We start from the raw sequence: 19,209 nt of genomic DNA, 5'->3' as shown, positions 1-19,209 counted from the left end.
CTGGATCTTTATTATCCCCAATACATGTACTTTGAATACTGGGATAGTTGCCATCAAGAGGATCCAGTTCAGCAACTGATCTCTCTCCCAACAGTTTGAGCTCCTTCTCTACTCCCATAATACACCTGTCCCTTCTGCTTTCTCAGATTGAGTTTGCTACCTAACATCAAAGTTGTGACAGTACTCTTACCATAACAGTAGATGCTTGAATGATCACTGCTACAGTAGCCTAAGCTAAATCAGTTGTATCCTGCAAATGATACAACTGCCAGACAGCCTTCAGGGCTCCTTCCACATGCCCAAACTGTTAGTCAGTTTGAGCTGAGTTGATAAAGTCATATTTGGGCACCAAGACCTTCACAGCTTTCATTCCAACAAAGGGAGGGAGGCTATAACCCTGAGAAAACAATGCCAGGAATATAAACAATAAAAAATCCACACCCTGGCAAATAAAACACACACATAATAAGGGGGAGGGAGGGAGACCTACTGCAGCAGTGATCTTTTCAACATCTACTGTTAAGTTTACTTTACTTGCACAACTGTACTATGTTCTTCATAAGGATTGCTGCTGCAGTAGCCCTAAGCTTTATGGGTAGAGTATAGCGTAAAACTGATTAGGAGACAAAAAAGATGAGGGTCCAGGAGCCCCTGGAGAAGGGTCATAGTAAAACCTGTCCTAGACTTGGAGGATGTAGCTAATTTATAGAATATTGTAAAAGATTTCACAGGGGACCAAGTTGCTGCTTCTATAATACTTCCAACATGCAACCATTTCCAAAAAAAATAGATGAATCCAAGCCCCTAGTACAGTAAGCCTTGATCATCCCTGGAATTGTTTTTGTTGTGCTGGGTATAACAAAACATAATAGCATGAGACAAGCATTTTGACACAGTCTATTTTAACAAAGGTTGTCCTTTTTTTTTTCTTACCTTCATAAGAAATGAACAACTGATCAGAAGTACTGAAAGATTAAATTCTATCAAGATAGTACCTAAATGTCTGTAGATATACAAGCTATGAAGTATCATTTCACCTCCATTTTCAGGTTCTGAAAAGAAGATAGGGAGCTGGATAGCCTAAGTTGAGATAAACTCAGATTCCACTTAAGAACTAATCCTTCTTTTATGCCTAAAAGGAACCCATCTTTGTGGAAAATAAGATAATGTTGGCCCACCATGAGAATTTACAACTCGGATACTCTCTTAATTAGGCTGCTTTCCATGCTAAGAATCTCCAGTCAGCCTGATGAGCTGGTTTAAATGGAGCAAGAGTTAGTCTAAGATAACTGAGATCCCAAAGAGGAGCCACCTGTTTCCAATGAGGCTTCTTATGCAAAACTTAACCTTTACTGAGCACTAAGACAGGCTATAGGATAGGAACTCGCACAAATACTGTAGAACCAAAGGAACGCTAGTCCTGAAAGGGTACTAGTTCCTTTTTTGGCACCAAGTAGAAAATCATTTTCATTTGCCAATATAAGACTTTCTGGTAGCAAACTATTTTGCCTCCATTAATACCCGCTGCATGTCATAAGAAAAAAAGGTGCCTAAAAGCTATTAAAATTCTATCATCCAAGCAGTCAGCTGTAGCTGTCTGGGATCAGAATGCATCAAACACCCCTAATTGTTTGTAAGTACATAAATCCAGTCTGTGATGAAGCTTGTGGTAATTGCCCCTGGCCATTTCCAAGAGAGGGGAGAACCACAGTTGTTTGGGTCAGAAGGGAGTCAACAAAGTTCTTTTCAGAGAGTCCGTCTGAAGCTTTAGAATGACACTGGATAGTAGTGAAAGGGTGGAAAAGCATACAGGAACATTCCTGTCCAAGGAAAAAAAAGTTATGTACTCACCATAACGTTCCAAGTTGGTAGTCCATCTCACCCTTCATTTTTACATATGGGACAGCTTTGCCCTTGTCTGCTATTCCTCCTCTGAGCCATACTGGCCTTTCAGAGCCAGAGTGCTAGGTGCCAATGGAGGAAATACCGGCTCCAGCTCACTTTGTTGCTGCCTTGGAGCCGGGTTTGGCTCCGACATGCCCAGTGCCGTCCGTCGTGTCCAGGGGCCAAAGCTCTCCTGTCAGCATCTTTTTTGGTTCCGAGCCTTCCTCTCGGTGCTTCGGCCAGAGTGAGCTCGGACCTTACATCTGTCTCTGAGCCAAAAGCTCTGGCTCCAGCACTGACCCTAGTCTCTTCAGAGCGGGGAAGGTCTTCGGAGCCGGAGACGTCGAAGTTTGAGATGATGAGGAGCGTGATGTCTCATTCTCCAGCCCCTACCAGTGGCACCAGCACTCTTCTCCCGAGAGCACCCACTTCAGTCTCAGCCCCTATTCTCTCTGGAGACAGCAGATACTCGCAGCCTCAGGAGCCATCAGTTGGTAGCCCCCACTCTTCCAAGGCTTCCTGGAATGTCCTTCCGAGGAGCCTCCCTGGAAGAGGTTATGTAAGAGGAAACGGATGAGTCTTTGACATCGGAAACTGACCTCAAGGAGTCGAAAGGGTCCCCCAAGTTGTCCTCTGATGTCTCCTTTGTGGACATTTTAGACATCATTAGGCAGAGGTGCAACTGGCCCACTTGTTAACCATTCTGATGAGGAGTCAGTGTACCTGAAGGCTTTCGGGTCTCAACCTTCTGCCACCTTTTGACAAACTGATGGATCTAGTTAGTCGAAAGGTGTGGGATACTCCTTGACACCGTGGAGCCAGTCCCCAGGAGACCAAATAAGTTCTTGTCTGCCCCTCCTGGTAAAGAGTTCTTGTCCAAGGACGTTCCCGTAGATGCCATGGTGGTGGCGGCGGCCACAAAGGAGTTGGCGGAGACTTCTTCATCTGTTCATCCACCAAACAAGGAGTTTTGACAGATGGGCAGATTTGAGAAGCATATTTTTAGTTCAGCGGCCTTTACCCTTCGATCGCTGAACTATCTCACGCACTTCACAAGGTTGAAGAGGGATCTCAAGGAGTTAGGAGATTCCATACAAGGTGCATGTACTGAGGGAGTTCCTGACAAGATTTCTACTCAGTTGTCCACCTTAAATTATGTGGTTAACTCCTCCATGCGACTTATCTCTTATGCTGCAGATGGAGCAAGTAGAGCAGTGGGTTCCGGAGTTGGTTTGAGGTGCCACTCCTGGATGCGCTTATGTAATTTTGCGGAACTGTTCAAGTCTACTTTCACCAACGCCCTGTTTGATGGTTCCAAGGTGAAGGATACACTCACTCGGTGTGAGCAAGAAGGTAAGATGCTTTCTGCTGTGGGAGTGCGTTTTACTGTCCCTTCCAGACCATATCCAAAGGGTCAATGGGGTGGTAAAATGTGGTTCAAGAAGTCCCCGTGGGTCTTTCCTGACACACAGGGTGAATCCTCCTTCAGAGGCAGAGGAGGAGGAAACAGCAGATGTCGCCCAAGAGGCAGAGGCGGTCCACAATACCAACAAGGCCGCGATTCCTTTCGAGGACGGCCTTATCAGTGCTCCTGATGTGGAGCCCGACTGCACTTCTCTGGGGCCGGTCGGGGGTCACATTTCTTTGTACCAAGAAGCCTGGCTAAATATCACCCAAGACAAGTGGGTACAAAGAGTTGTTACCAGAGGCTATATCATACCCTTTTCCCCATCACCATTTGTTCCCAAAAGGATCCCAGATGTACCACCCAATCTCAGGGATCAGGCAACTGTGGAGATCAACAAGTTGCTCTTAAAAAGAGTCATCCAGCCCGTCCCAGCAGACCAGATAGGATCCGGAACTTACTCCAGGTTCTTTTTAGTTCCAAAACGAACCGGAGATTGGAGGTCAATATTGGACCTCAGCAGATTGAACAAATCGGTGAAGGACAAGTTTCGGATGGTAACACTGCAGTCTATACCCCCGTTGTTAGGAAAAGACTTTTGGATGTGCTCTCTGGATCTTCAGGACACCTACTATCACATAAAAATAGACAAGACATCCAGAAGCCATCTACAATTTTGACTGGGAGCCAGTCACTATCAGTTTTGCGCTCTGCCATTTGGTCTCACCACAGCCCCCAGGGTGTTCACCAAATGCATGGCAGTAGTGACAGCTCACCTGAGACGTCAAGGATTCCAGGCGTTTCCTTATTTGGACATCTGACTCCTGACCGACCCACCAGGCATCTACTCCTCCAAAACAGGGACGCCACGATTCAACTTTGTGCTCAGTTAGGGATCCCCATAAGTTGGAAAAAATCTGCATTATTGCCCTCTCAATCTGTAATTTTTATAGGTGTAGAGGTAGACACAGTGAACATAACAGCTCGTCTCCCCGACGAAAGGGCACAGAACTTAATCTCCCAAGTTCAACGTTTTCTAACGTTGCAAAATGTGAAAGCAAAGTGGGTTCTTCAGCTCCTCAGGACTATGGTTTCCACAATTCTATTAGTACCATTACCAGGTTGCACATGAGAATTCTCCAGTGGCTTCTGCTGAGTCATCCTATCCTGCTGATGGAATCACACAAGAAGGACCTTCTTTGGTGGATAGCTCCCAACCAGTTGATTGATTATGGGCACCCCCCCTTTGTTCCTGGCTAACCCGTTGCCACTGTGACCACGGATGCCTCCCAGACCGGGTTGGGGGGCATTATATCGGTAGGACTGTCCAAGGCACATGGCAATAACCCAAGGCTCATCTGCATATCAGTGTTCTGGAGATGAGGGCGGTGCTTCTGGCATTGCAAGCACTTCAAGACCTACTTCCTCTAGGGACAATTGCGATACAATCAGACATGTCTGTGGTTTGGTATATCAACAAACAGGGCGGTACCAGATCTCACCCACTCTGTTGAGAGGCCATGCAAGTTTGGGAATGGGCGATTTCTTCCCAGCGCTTTCTGGTTGCAACGCACATTCCAGGGAAGATCAACGTGATAGCTGACAAGCTCAGCCGGGCAATCCTAATGCCTCACGAGTGGTCTCTGAAATGGCAAACAGTGGATCAGATTTTCCGGAAATCGGGACAGCCTTGCTGCGACCTTTTTGCCAGCCCAGTCAATACCAAATGCAGCAGCTATTTTTCCCTCATTCCCCCTCCGGGGGAGACTCCCAAAGATGCTCTGGCTCACGATTGGCCCATGGGGCTTCTGTATGCCTTTCCTACAATCCCTCTCCTTTCCAAAGTGATTCAGAAAGCCAGTCGGCTGGGAAGCAAGTTGATCCTCATTGCTCCTTACTGGCCTCATCAGGTCTGGTTCCCCTTCCTCGAGCCTCTCCTCCTGGACGATCCTTGGTTTCTGGACTCAGCTCCAGATCTATTGACTCGCATGTCGGGTTCGCTACACCCCTCAATCCACGCCCTCAAATTGACAGCGTGGCTACTCCAGTTCCATCCCTAGTCAGGCTTCATGATGTATCATCCTCAGTGTCACATAGTCTTATTTTCTCCCTTAAACCTTCAACTAGGAGGCTGTATGGCAGTAAATGGAAAAGATTTTCTATTTGGGCACAGAGAATGAATGTAGATCCATACACTGCTTCTATCCCTGTGATTCTGGATTTTCTTTCTGAACTTTTTCAGCAAGGATCTGCCTCTGCCACTATCAGAGTCCAATTGGCGGCAATTTCTCATTTTCACTTAGGTTTTCCAGATACCAATTTAATGTCTCATAAGCTATGCAAGACCTTTTTGAAAGGGGCCACCCTACTGAGACCACCTCTGCAAGAACCAGTGGCTTCATGGGACTTAAATTTTGTGTTGTCCAAATTGACATCTACCCCCTTTGAACCTTCCCATTCATCTTCACTAAATTTTTTGTCTTGGAAGACCTTGTTTTTGGTAGCTATCACATCAGCTAGATGGGTATCGGAGCTACAGGCCTTGTCTATTAAGCCACCATATTTGATTTTTCACAAAGATAGGGTGTCATTGCATACTAATCCCTCCTTTGTCCCCAAAGTTTGTTCTAATGCTACCTTAAACCAATCAATAGAACTCCCAGTTTTCTTCCCTAACCACTGTAATGCAGCTGAGTACCGTTTTCATCAGCTAGACGTTCATAGACAACTACATTTTTATCTACAGTGGACTAAGGTTTTCAGGAAATCAGATCAATTATTCATTTCATTTTCTGACTCTAGATTGGGCTTACCAGTTTCTAAAGTGACACTATCTAATTGGATTTCCAGTTGTATAGCCTTTATCTATAACTCGGAGGGCAAACCTTTACCCTGCAGGATCAAGGCTCATTCTACCAGGTTGCTGTCTACCTCTGCAGCATTTCAAGCCAAGGTACCACTTGATAATATTTGTGCAGCAGCTACATGGGCTACCCCGCACACTTTTATTACAGATTACAAATTGGATTTGACATCCAGGGGTAGAGCATCCTTTGGCTCCACGGTGCTCAAGAGTATTTTCCAATGAGCCACCCAAGAATAAGGCGCTAGGGATGCTGTCCCATATGCAAAAATGGAGTTGAGATCGGACTACCTAACATAAAGAAGTTATGTACTCACCATAACGTTCCATGTTGGTAGTCCAAAGAAATGCGACCCTCGACAGGCCCCATCGAAGCACAGTCGGGCTCCACATCAGGAGCGCTGATAAGGTCGTCCTCGAAAGGAATCACGGCCTTGTTGGTATTGTGGCATGCCCCTGCCTCTAGGGCGACGTCTGCTGTTTTCTCCTCCTCTACCTCTGAAGCAGGATTCACCCTGTGTGTCAGGAAAGACCGTCTGGGACTTCTTGAACCACATTTTACCGCCCCTTTGATCCCTGGGGTATGGTTTGGAAGGGACAGTAAAATGCACTCCCACGGCAGAAAGCGTCTTTCCTTCTTGCTCATACCGAGTGAGTGTATCCTTCACCTTGGAACCAAACAATGAGGAACCATCAAATGGGGCGTTGGTGAAGGTAGACTTGAACGGTTCCTCAAAATTACATAAGCGCATCCAGGAGTGGAGCCTCAAGGCAATTCCGGAACCCGCTGCTCTACTCGCTCCATCCGCAGCATAAGAGATAAGTCGCATGGTGGAGTTAACCCCAGAATTTAAGGTGGACAACTGAGTAGAAATCTTGTCAGGAACTCCCTCAGTACATGCACCTTGTATGGAATCTCCTATCTCCTTGAGGAGATCCCTCTGCAACCTCATGAAGTGCATGAGATAGTTCAGCGATCGAACGGTAAAGGCCGCTGAACTAAAAATACGCTTCCCAAATCTGTCCATCTGTCGAGACTCCTTGTTTGGCGGATGAAGAGATAAAGAAGCCTCAGCCAAATCCTTCTTTGTGGCCGCCTCCAACACCATGGCATCAGAACTCATTACCAGGAGGGGCAGACAAGAACTTATTTGGTCTCCTGGGGATTGGCTCCATGGTGTCAGGAGTATCCCACACCTTTTGACTAACTAGCTCCATCAGTTCGTCAAAAGGTGGAGACACCCAAGAGGCAGAAGGTTGAGACCCAAAAGCCTTCAGGTACACAGACTCCTCATCAGAAGGGTTAACAGTGGGCCAGTCGCACCTCTGCCTAAGGATCTCTAAAATTTCCACAAAGGAGACATCATCAGAGGACGACTTGGGGGACCCTTCCGACTCCTCGAGGTCAGTGTCCGATGTCAAAGACTCATCCTGGGAGTCAACATGCTTTCTCTTACATAACCTCTTCCGGGGAAGCTCCTCGGAAGAGTGGGGGTCACCAGCCGATGGCTCCTCAGGCTGTTGGTCTCTGTTGTCTCCAGAGAGAGTAGGGGCTGAGACTGAAGTGGGTGCTCTCGGGGGAAGAGTGCTGGTGCCACTGTAGGGGCTGGAGAATGAGACAGCACTCTCCTCCTCATCTCAAACGCCGACCTCTCCTGCTCCGAAGACCTCCCCAGCTCCGAAGAGATGAGGGTCGGCACCAGAGCCAGAGCAGTCGGCTCCGAGACAGATGCAGGGTCCAAGCTCACCCTGGCTGAAGCACTGAGAGGAAGGCTCGGAACTGAAGAAGATAGATTCCAACCCTCCTCCTCGGTGCCGACAGGACAGCTTTGGCCCCTGGACATGACGGACGGCACCGAGCGTGTTGGAGCCGAACCCGGCTTCAAGGCAGCAACAAAGTGAGCTGGAGCCGGCATTTCCTCCATTGGCACCAAGCACTCCAGCTCCGAAAGGCCAGTATGGCTCGGAGGAGGAATAGCAGACAAGGGCAAAGCTGTCCCATATGTAAAAATGAATGTGAGATCGGACTACCTAACATTAAATGTTTCTGTTTTCAAAGTCTTCTTGGGTGGAGTCCTGGTGCATAATTTCTCCAAATGACTGTTGTCAGCAGAAGCAAATAGACCTATTTGATGTGTTTTCCACAGCTGGATCAATTCTTGGTAGGCTTCCTGATTCAGTTTCCATTCAGGAAGGTCTGCCCTGGTCCTGCTCAGCTTGCCTGCCACACAATGTTGCTCTGATGGTATACAAGATGTATACATTGCAAAACTGTGCTGAAAAGCTCTATCCCAGGCTACTATGGCTAGTCTGCAGAGAAGGCAAGATCTGGTTCCACCCAATGCTTGTTTATGTACCGCATTACTGTAGTACTGTATGCAAACAGTTGAAAATGTCCCATGGATCACAGACATTTCAGAGAATTGACAGCATTTATAAGAGCTATTATCTCTTTTATGTTTGTGTGTTTTGGGGCTGTCTTTTTCATATACTTTGGGCAACGATCCAGTCTTTTTATCCCCATAGACACTGCTCCTGAACTAAATTCTGAGGCACTTGTGACTGGCTGTGCTGAGTAGGAAAGGAAAATGGAGACCTGAATTCTGGGAGATTTGGTGTCTCCAACACAAAATCTCTGTTTTCACAAACCTCAAACCTGGAATCTGGAATGTCAGGGAATGTTGATGCTGGGTCCACAGAGATTTCAGGTACCACAGGACTTTCTTATGTGAAGTTTTGCAAGTCGTTTCATGAGTAATATAGATGCCATGAAATCTGTAATCCTGATATTCCCTCTCTGATTTGATAATTTCAGTGGAGAAACTATCAATATCTAAATACAAATCTATTTTCCCTGTGAAAGACAAGCTGTTTGAACAGGTGTGTCCAGAAGACACCCCGCAAAAACAATCCTGTGTGAAGGTGTCAGATAAGAATTCTGTAAGTTCTCTTGGAATCCCAGCCTGTGCAAGAAAGCCCTTACCCAACTGGATTCCTGACACTTTGAAAAAGATTGCACGGGTAAGTAGGGTCATCTAAATACAGAAAAATGTGAATAACTTGCAGTCTGCAGTAAGCTATCACAGGTGCCACTTTGTGAGTTTTGGAGAAATAGACAGATAAAAGGGTAACTCAGAGAACTGATGTGATCCAGGCACAGAAAAACCTTAAGTAACATCTGAGTCTTAGATTGACAGGAATATGATGATGTGCATCTTTAAAGTCTAAAATCACCTGAAAACTCAAATGGAGTATCACAGGTAGCAAGTTATAGAGAGTCAGCATTTTGTACTTGGGAACTATCTCGCATACATTTACAAAATACCATGAACTGTCCTTCAGGAATCTTCTCTCTTTGGCACAAGGAACATCTAAAATAATAATGTTCCCCTAAATGAGGAGGACAGCTTCTATTACCATTTGAACAAGCATATGTTGAATATAAGGAGAGAACAGAACTGTCTGGTCTGAGAGCTGAGAAGCAATAAGTCGGAAAGGAGGGATGGACTCCCACTGCCATTTGTAACCTTGATGGATTACTATCAGAACCAATCTGTATGAGGCCAACTGTTGCCAAGGAGAGAAGTGGAGGTTCAGACTTTCAGAAAGGATTAAAGGACCACCATGATGGGAAGGGTAGTTGGAGTCTTATTAGATTCTCTTTTGATCGGGGGAGGGGGTCATGCTTCTTTTTAGAACCTCCATGGCATTTGCCTGTTAAATTTACTTAGCAGCAGCCTATTGTGACAGTTTATTTTGCTTGTAAAACAAAGGAGTATAGGGAGCATTGAATTCCCTTGGCAAACTTGAAAAAAAAGGTTGAAAAATCTGAGATCCCTTGAATCAGCTTTCCTTTCTCATCACACTTTTTAATGAAGTCTGCAGCAGAAGATCCAAAAATAGCCCTCTATTCATGGCAGAATTCAAAATGTCACTTCTGACATCCTCTGGGAGGTTTTGAGAACAGACTGGCAAACCCCCTCCTAACAGTTCCAGTGGCAGCAGGCCTGGAGATGGCATCAACAGAATCATAAATAGTGGGTAGTCACTTGAGACACAGAAGACACCAAGTTACACAAGGCAGATTTCTCTTCAGAAGAGGAAACAGATGCCAAAATATTTCTCATATTCTCACAACAGGCAAGCATAAATTTCAACATATGAGCTTTACAGCTGAGAATTCTAAAAACGTGTTGCCAAAGAATACACTTTTTTCCCAAATTTATCAAAAGCCTTCCCATCCTTGACAGAATGAGATGGATTATTATTAGTCAAATGTTTAATATTAGCTGGATTTATCAAAGGAATGTCTGATTTGGGATGTGTGCGCCAAACCAATTTTGCTAGCAATAAAAATAGAAGTATTCTAGACTGATACTGCATTATGAAGATAAAATGGTAGGGCTGCCAACTGCTTTACATACCGAGCAGTTCTAATGCCAGTATAGCTCCTGCAGCTAGATCTCTTAAAGGTCATACACAGTCATTCTGTACAACAGCAAATAAAAATCAATGCAGCTATGTGACTGACAGTATTCACCATTCACCCACAAGCAAAGGAACTATATGTAGGTTTCTCACATTAAAGAAACCATCACGGATTATGATGGCAGTGCCACTCTAAAGCATTAGCTCCAAGTCCTTCTGCATGCATGACCGTCAACCTTACTATTACAATGTTGCAATTCTATGCCAAAAACATTTTGTGTGTGCAGTACAGAAATATTCTTCCCTTGCCAATTAGGGTAATTGACTTTGGCTGTGGATTATTTATAACTTTATATTGTGTTTTAAACTACAGGCACATCTTCGAGTGCAACATCCATTCTTGATAATTTAATGTTGTGCTCCATATCAGTTTTGAGTAGTCTGCACCCAAGTTAGACAATATTATTTAAATTACTGTAAGTTTTCGTTTTCTAAAATGGGAAGCAACATTTTGCAATCAATTGCAAGTATTTAATCGAAACGGGAGGTATCTAAAGATCCAAGTGCAATCAGAACACCTACTTTTTTGGTACACATTTTCCCCCTTCATTTCATTTTTCTGGTATTCCAATTATCACAAAAATATCTGAAGGTAGAAAACAAGCAGTTTAAGACCCCCCCAGAAATGGTGTTTCAATATCCAGCATTGTCCCTCTCAATTTCAACTGGCTACAGTACCTTCCTCCAGGTCATGTGACATGTACTAATTATGCAAATGAGTGGAATACTTTGTTTTTCTGCTCTACTACAGTAAGCTCCTTCCCTCATTGCTAATTTGCGGCACTGGAAAGTGTACAAGTGGCACGTAGAAATCAGTGGACTTTTTTAAGTAAGGGAAAAAAGTACAAAAATCACGGTCTACAAGGTTAGCAGGTTATTATTCATAATTATTTTTTTTAAGTTAATTTTGTTCTTTCTCTGGCCTCAGGATCTGGTATTTGTAGGTGTAGTATTGTGTAGTAATCAACTGTCACTGAATGCCAGCATGTCACGGATTTTTGCTCTTATATTTGGCCTGTGGTTTGTACAAATGTGTTTATGGTAAATTAGTGCAGAAGATAGTCAGTCGATAATGCCAGACATTAAAGTTTCATACATATCACTATACTGAAGTAACTACAAGCAGCAGTAAATATTCTAAATGTTTCTATGTCTGTAGTTTTCCACTAAACGACATTACCACGCCACCCATGGTACTTGCTTCTGGCTAGGTGGCAGGCAGTAACATGGAAATATCAGCACTGTCATTTCCATATTTTAAAATTAATTTTTGTTCATTAACAAACTCCTGCAAACAGCACAGCTGCACATTTGACAAGGCAGGCGTGCAAAATGGCCAATAAGAAAGTGTTTGTAGTTGTATTCAACGTTTTGCATTTTATCTTTAAAAATAATCTCTGTCCACCAAAGAATACAATTAAATACACAACAGAATTAATAGGTACATACTGGCACACTGTCCTGGAAAAATAAAATAAATACAGGAACTCAGTCTGCCCACCACAGTTGTCTCAAAAGTCACTTGCATGGTTTATCTAACTACTCCTTCACTACATCTTCAATCAAGGGTAATATGCAAGTCACAACAGTTGTTAATATCTTCATGTAGTCTATGTCACAGTTTTGCTTTATGATAAAAAAAAAAAATACTTGCAGATATCATCGAACCATTGCCTCTCCATGTTCACTAAATGATCACATATTTCTGTTTGAAAATGTAAATACTTGGCATGCCATACTGTATACAGCATTCAGCTGTCAGTATATTAGTACAGTTCAGCATATGCAGAAGTTCTACTGTCTGTATTCCACCAGAGGAGAAGAAACAATGCAGTTAAGTCAGTAATCAACCCTTTGACATCAATATTGTGTGAGAGAGTTAGCATCTTATAGGATCATAGGAGATTACTAGGCTACTGGCCCTGGGGCCCTTACAAGCCTAGCCATGAGTTTATCCCCAAAAAAGAAACCTCAATCAGCACCTGTTGCCACTGTCAAAGAGGGACACAGGTGGAACCCATGGGACAAATTTGTGGTTTCCCATCCACTCATCAAGGTTGCACTTGAAGAGGGTCAGTGACATACTTTGACATGTATGGGAGTCTATTCCAGAGATGAGGCAGACTCTGGGAGAAAAACTGGTCTCTCCAGCAGGTTTTGTTAATGTCACATAAAAGATTTAAGCCTTTCATGGGTAATGCATGAGGAGTTAAGACTTACGGATATGGAACATTGCTATTAGAGCAGGGTCTGAGATTGCCTTGTAGGTGAGACACAGATGACCTCTGAGCAATCTATATGATACTGAGTAGAGGGATAGTGATTTGAGCCTGTCCACAAAGGACAGGTGTTGGAGGCCAAGGATTCTCTTTGTGAGGTATTTTTGTGGCCCTTCCATTTGGTGCAGGTGTTTGGAAAGGTACATACCAAACGGGGCATTGTACTCAATTATTGGCTTAATGAGGGAGGAGTAGAGAGAGATAATAACCTCCTTTTTTCTGGATGCAATCCCTTTACTTATGAGATGAACCAAGTATAAAATGCTTTTCTGACCATTGCCACTACATGAGGTTCAAATGTGAGATTGTTGTCAACCTGTGTACCCACATCTCTCACCACATGTTGTGTGTTTAGGGGGGTGCCGTTGATGTGGTAATCAACAGGGGCCATGTTTTTGCCGAATGGTATCATGATACATTTTTTTGTGTTTAACTTAAGGCCATAACTTTGGCACCAGTCATTTGTTGCTGTGAGACCCGCTTGTTGTATGTTAACATCGTTTGTGGAGTTAATGACAGCACCCAACTTACAGTCATCCACAAACCTGGTCAGCCACAGGCCTTTTGTCTTTGCCTGGGCCTTTGAGAAGCAGATGCCAAACAGTAGGGTTCCCCGACAGATCCCTGCGGAACACCACTAGTGACAGGTCTGCTGTCGGAGGGGATGGCACCTATTTTGACCTTGCTGGCCCTATCAGTGAGCCAGTTGGACACCCACCTTATGAAGTAGGGATTTATGCCAAGTTGTGTTAGCTTTTTGATGACACCCTAGTGGGGGATTATGTCAAAGGCTTTGACCAAGTCAAGATAAGCTGTATGTACAGACTCTCCCTCATCCAGTGCCTTGGCGAAAGTCTCAAAAAGGTCAACCAGGTTCAACAGGCAAGATCCGCCCTCGATGAATCCGAACTGGGTGGGATCAAGTGCTTGGAAATTGCCCATGTCCTTGTTTATGAGGTCCATAATAATATGCTCCATGGCCTTACAGATCAGACTTGTCAAGCTAATGGGGAAATAGTTTCCAGGGTCAGTAGTGGCACTACCTTTGTGCAAAGGGATGACAATGGCAGTTCTTCACTCTGCTGGAATGAAGCCTGTACTTAGGCTATGGTTGAATAAGGTACTCAATGCAGAGGCTAGTTCTTGCCGGAGATGTTGCATAATACAGCCAGGGATACTATCAGGTCCCATGGAAGCTGTGTCCTTTGCCTTGGATAGGGCCTTTAACACTTGATCTATGGAGATGTGAGGTGCGGGGCAAGTATAGAGGATGTCAAATGGGCCTTTGGGGGGGACAGGGGGTGAAGTTTGCACTGAACCTATCTTCTAGCAGGTTGGCTAAGTCAACAGGATCAGTGTAAGTGGTACCATTAAGAACTAAAGCGGAACAAACCTGGGCTTTGCCATAGAGTTTCCTGATGTAACTGAAAAAGGCTTTGTGGTTAGCCTTTGTTTCGGAGGCTAGTTTCGATTCATAATTAGCTTTGGAGGTTTACACAAGTGATCTAATTTACTTGTTGAGGCTAAGGAGGGAGTTTTTCCAATTGGGAATTTCTGCCTTTTTACCCTTGGACAACAGTTTCTTCCTTTTGTTTTAAAGCCTGTCGATAGAGGATGTCCACCAGATAGGTTTGTGTTTCTTTGAGGATCAGGTTTTAGTTCTGTTGGGTATGGCTGAGTCCATGCAATTGTACAGGTACTTGTATACTGCACTGCATACTGTCCAGCATATTTGTCTGCATCCTATGAGGGGGGCGGTGGTGTGAAGCTACCGATACCCTCCCTTAGAAGGTTGTAGTCAGTTTTTGAGAAGTTTTTTAGCCTGGTTACGGCTGGGGGTGAACGGGATAGATACTTCGAATGAGACAGACTGATGGTCTGATCTCACCAAGGAAGAACTTACTATGGGGGTGGTGCAGTGGTCGCCCATATTGTTGACAACCAAGTCTACAATGTTATCCCACCCTGTAGGGGATGAGACAAGCTGGTCTAGTGTGTTAGAATTGATGAAGTCGAGAAATCACTGGGTGAGTGCAGGAATAGTTCACCCAGTTTATGGTGAGGTAGTTGAAGTCACCAAGGATCAGGGTATTGGGGGGTACCTTGAGAGTGTCAAGTAGGTACAGGTAGGAAGAGTGGGTGTCCTGAGTCATGCATAGGGGTCTATAGCTGGCTATAATTTGGATGGGGGTATTTCCAATTGTCAGTTGCACCTGGAGAAGTTATATTACATCATGCTAGCAAACCAGTCTGGCAGTGTGCTTGTCTTTAATAAAAATAGAAACTCCACCAAACTTAATCTTCATTATCTCATTTTGGGGTCAGAATGTGGTATAGCCTGGAAAGGCAAGGGTGCTCCCTGCAGCCTTGAAACAAGTTTCCATAACTGCATAGATGTCAGCACCTTCCAGTGTGAGGAGAGTCTCCAGTGAGTGCATTTTCAGGTCAAGGCTCCTAGCATTAAGCAGCATGACCTTCAATTTGCTTTTTGACAGATCTTTTATTTTGGAAGATTTATCTTTGTGACATTGCCTAAAAAGGCACAATGGGAAAGGCAAGAGCCTTGGCCAGAATCCTGAATCCCAGGGGTGACAAGCAGAGGCCATCTCTGGCAAAGCATTGAGGCCTGTCAACCATGTCATCCCTGGCAGACAAATACTGGATTCCCTTGGAATGACACCAGAAACTAAGCCAATTGAAGTCAATTATTTTTTGTTGGTATTGTGGTATCATTCTTGGTGACGGTAGGATGCTGCTTAGGGCTAGGGTCATACCTGCCTGAGACATACACTCTGACAGCTCAATCATGTCTCTCTTCATATAGTCCAGGGAGGTACATCTCAAGTCATGCACACCAACATAAACAATGACAAAGTTATACTTGTACCTGTTGTGGAGAAACTTAAGTGTGTGCATAATATGGCAGATTCTGACACCTGACAGACAACTGACTGTGATCTCCTTGACGAGCCTGATGAGGGGGACATCGGTGTGTCTCAACTGAGTCCCCAATGACTAGTATGTTTGGTTAATTGTTGTGCCTTATGGGCTGTGTGAGTTTATTGTTATACATTATGGGCTGTGTTTGTGAGACACTGGTGCGTTGTTTGCTGTCTGTGATGTGCTTGGTGTTGTGTGTGGAATGTTTGTGTGTGTTTTGGAGATCTCTGCACTTTAGGTAAGTTTTTATTGAGGACCTCTGCATAGGTGTGTGTGTTGTGCTTGGCTATGTGATGTGGGTGGTGTGGTGTTTGTGCTGGTACTCTCCTCTTTGTCAGGAGTACCGATTGTGGCATGAGAGAGCATGTATTCCAGATTACTGATACAGATGCATTTCTCGCAAGTAGAAGAATTATGTGCTAAGAGAAGAGGGTTGTCATTGAACATGAGGCAGTTGTTACACTGTCTCAAGTATGCCCACATCGAGCAGGCTGGCAGGAGAAACTGATGGGAATTGTCCAGAGAAAGTGTTCTGAAACTTGGATAGGCTTAGGGAGAGATGGTTTTGATAAGGGTTTGTCCACAAGAGTGTAGACCACTAAAACCTTCTTAAATGTAAAATAGCTGGCCTGAAGCCCAAGTGCTAAAACCAATCCTAAGAGGGTTAGAATAGCAGATAAATGTAAGTAGGCTACTTACAAGCAGTAATAAATACAACAGAATAAAAGCACTTCAACACTTAAGAGCAAGCAGCAAGGCAAAATAAGGTAATAAAGTAGAAGAACTCAATTACAGTAAGAGCAGCTGAATAAAGTGTAATTTTTTTAGTGGAGAGGGAAGGAACACAAGATGATTAAAAAACTAAATGGGGTTGGGCTTCACAAATGCTCTCTGTACACAGTAGAATGAGCTAATGAGATGGAACTGGAAGGAGTGTCCAAAATCAAAGAAGCAAGGGGGTAGTCCTTCCCAAATTATCACACTGTACTCCGTACAATAAGCATAGGAGTTGAGACTCTGAGGAGTGTCCAAAATCAAATTTACAGCAGGAGCAGGCAATTCCAAAGCCACCAAGTTTAAGAATACAACACTTGGGAAGGAGGTTGGGGGGGGGGGGGACAAAACGCAGACACAGAGAAAAGGAATCTCAAGCAAAACCAATAAACACAGCACAGTTTTAACAATCACTAAAACAGATAAACAAAATGCAGTCATAGAGACTGGCAATATCAAGCAAATAAATAAATGCAGCACAATTCTGTTAACTATCACCAAAACAGATTAAGTGCAAAAAAAGTATACTTATAGGCTTTCTGTATCGAGGTGGCTATCAAATCAGTCACAGACAGGCCAGAAGGAGCAGCTAAGATATTGATACAGTCTCACAGAAATATAACTCCTTATACAGTAGTATAAAGGAAAACTTAAAAACCTCAGGGCATCAGACAACACTCACACTTTGGATAGGCTAGCTTCAACAGAAAGTAAACCAGCTGAACAGAATCCAGACAGTGACCGGAGATATCAAGCAAATAAATAAATGCAGTACAGCACATAAATAAATGTAGTACAGTTTGGTTAACTATCAGTAAAACGGAAAAACAAAATGTGATTTGAACTTTGGCTTACCAGTAAGTGTCTTGATCCATATGTATTATGTTGTTTCTAAAATAAGGGAAGAGAAAATTCTATGAGAAAATCCACTTGTGTATATAAAGTGTTTTAGGTATATATATATATATATATATATATATATATATATATATATATATATATATATATATATATATATATATATATATATATATATTATATATATATATATTTTTTTTTATTTTAATATAATTTACATAAAGTAGATGTGTGGACTTTGAAAGATGAAATCACTTGAAAGAAAATAATTCACTTTTCTGAACCTTCTTTGCACCACTTATGTTAATATGATGGCAAATATCATTCACACTGCATGTACAAGCAGCAAATTCACATACACTGTGCTATAGTCAAACAGTTCTTAAGCCTAGTGTCACGATCTTATGATAATGTATCCCCCCCCCCGACTACAAAAGAACTTATGAAAAGAAATACTACAAGACAAATGAGGTGCTCATTATGAATTTCAAGTGATGTAGACATCCTACAGAAAGGCCTCACTGAGACCAACGACTGGCGTCGAAACCATGGCCTTAAGCTTAATGCCAAAAAAATGCATCATCCTTCCCTTTGGGAAAAACTCAGTTCCCACTAATTACCACATTGATGGTAGCCCACTGAACACTGAAGGCATTATAAGAGATCCGGGGAAACAGGTTGACAGTAACCTCTCGTTTGACCATCACATTGCCACTGTGGTCAGAAAGTCCTTCTATGTGGCACATCTCATTACCAAGGGTTTTGCATACAGGAAGAAAGAGGTCATCATCTCTCTCTACTCTTCCCTCATTAGATCAGTCATAGAGTATAATGCTCCATTTGGCATGCACCTCACTAAACACCTGCAACAGCTGGAAAGGCTACAAAAGTACCTCACAAAGAGGTTCCTAGGCCTTAAACACATGCCCTACATGGACAGACTAAAAAAATCCAGCTTTTCCCTGTCTCATATCGTCTATTAAGAGGCGATCTCTGCTTGACTTACAAAGCCATGTCTGACCCAGACCTGCTAGAAATGTTACACCTAAAGAAATCTCAATCTCTCTGCACCACACGCTCCAGGTATCTCAACCTCATTACCACAATCAACAGAACATACTGGAAGGACAGGTTCATAACCAGAGACTGCCCATGCTCTGGAACAGACTTCCCATACATGTCAAGAAGAGCACCTCACTAGCCCTTTTCAAGAGAAATCTTGATGAGCGGATGGGAAATAGAAAGTTCACTCCGGGGATCACTCCAGTGATTCTACTTGATAGAGGCACCAGGAACTAATGGTGGCATGATCCCAGGGCACTTCTATGTGCTACGCTTGTAAAGGCTCCAGGGTCGTTGGCCCAGTAACACACCTATGAACCTATATATTTACTTAACATATCTGAATATCTTGAAGAATACATTTTGTACTGATAGATAATTGACAAGAAAGAGACATCTATTATTCAGTGATTAAATTACTTTTTTGTAGTATTTATCTTCTGTCTACCCTTTCTTAGAGTTTAAATAAATTTGCTGCCGAGGAAAGTGAGGATTTTTTACCTCAAAAACTTGTCATTTTAGCTGAATTTTCAATACTGGAGGGCAACAGTGATTTTAGCTACATCAGGAAAAGTCTGGAGGAAATCATGGAAACACTCTTAGTAATCAAACAGTAATCAGTCAGATGTCAATATTGTGTTCATTATCTCTTAATT

General features: G+C 43.5%; 1 protein-coding gene across 1 annotated transcript in view; it reads right to left on the bottom strand.

Annotated features, from left to right (window-relative positions):
• MSH5 (mutS homolog 5) overlaps positions 1-19,209 on the bottom strand; it is a 2,353,005-nt gene that overhangs the window by 1,745,713 nt on the left and 588,083 nt on the right. Inside the window, exon 12 of the mRNA XM_044083236.1 lies at positions 17,489-17,524. Within this exon, the coding sequence (XP_043939171.1) occupies positions 17,489-17,524 (36 nt within the window). The remainder of the gene's footprint in view (positions 1-17,488; positions 17,525-19,209) is intronic.

Source organism: Protopterus annectens, chromosome 9.part0, assembly GCF_019279795.1.
Source record: "Protopterus annectens isolate FY-2018-M chromosome 9.part0, PAN1.0, whole genome shotgun sequence".
NCBI classification, from domain to species: domain Eukaryota; kingdom Metazoa; phylum Chordata; order Ceratodontiformes; family Protopteridae; genus Protopterus; species Protopterus annectens.
This window is presented reverse-complemented; position numbering and strand designations above follow the sequence as displayed.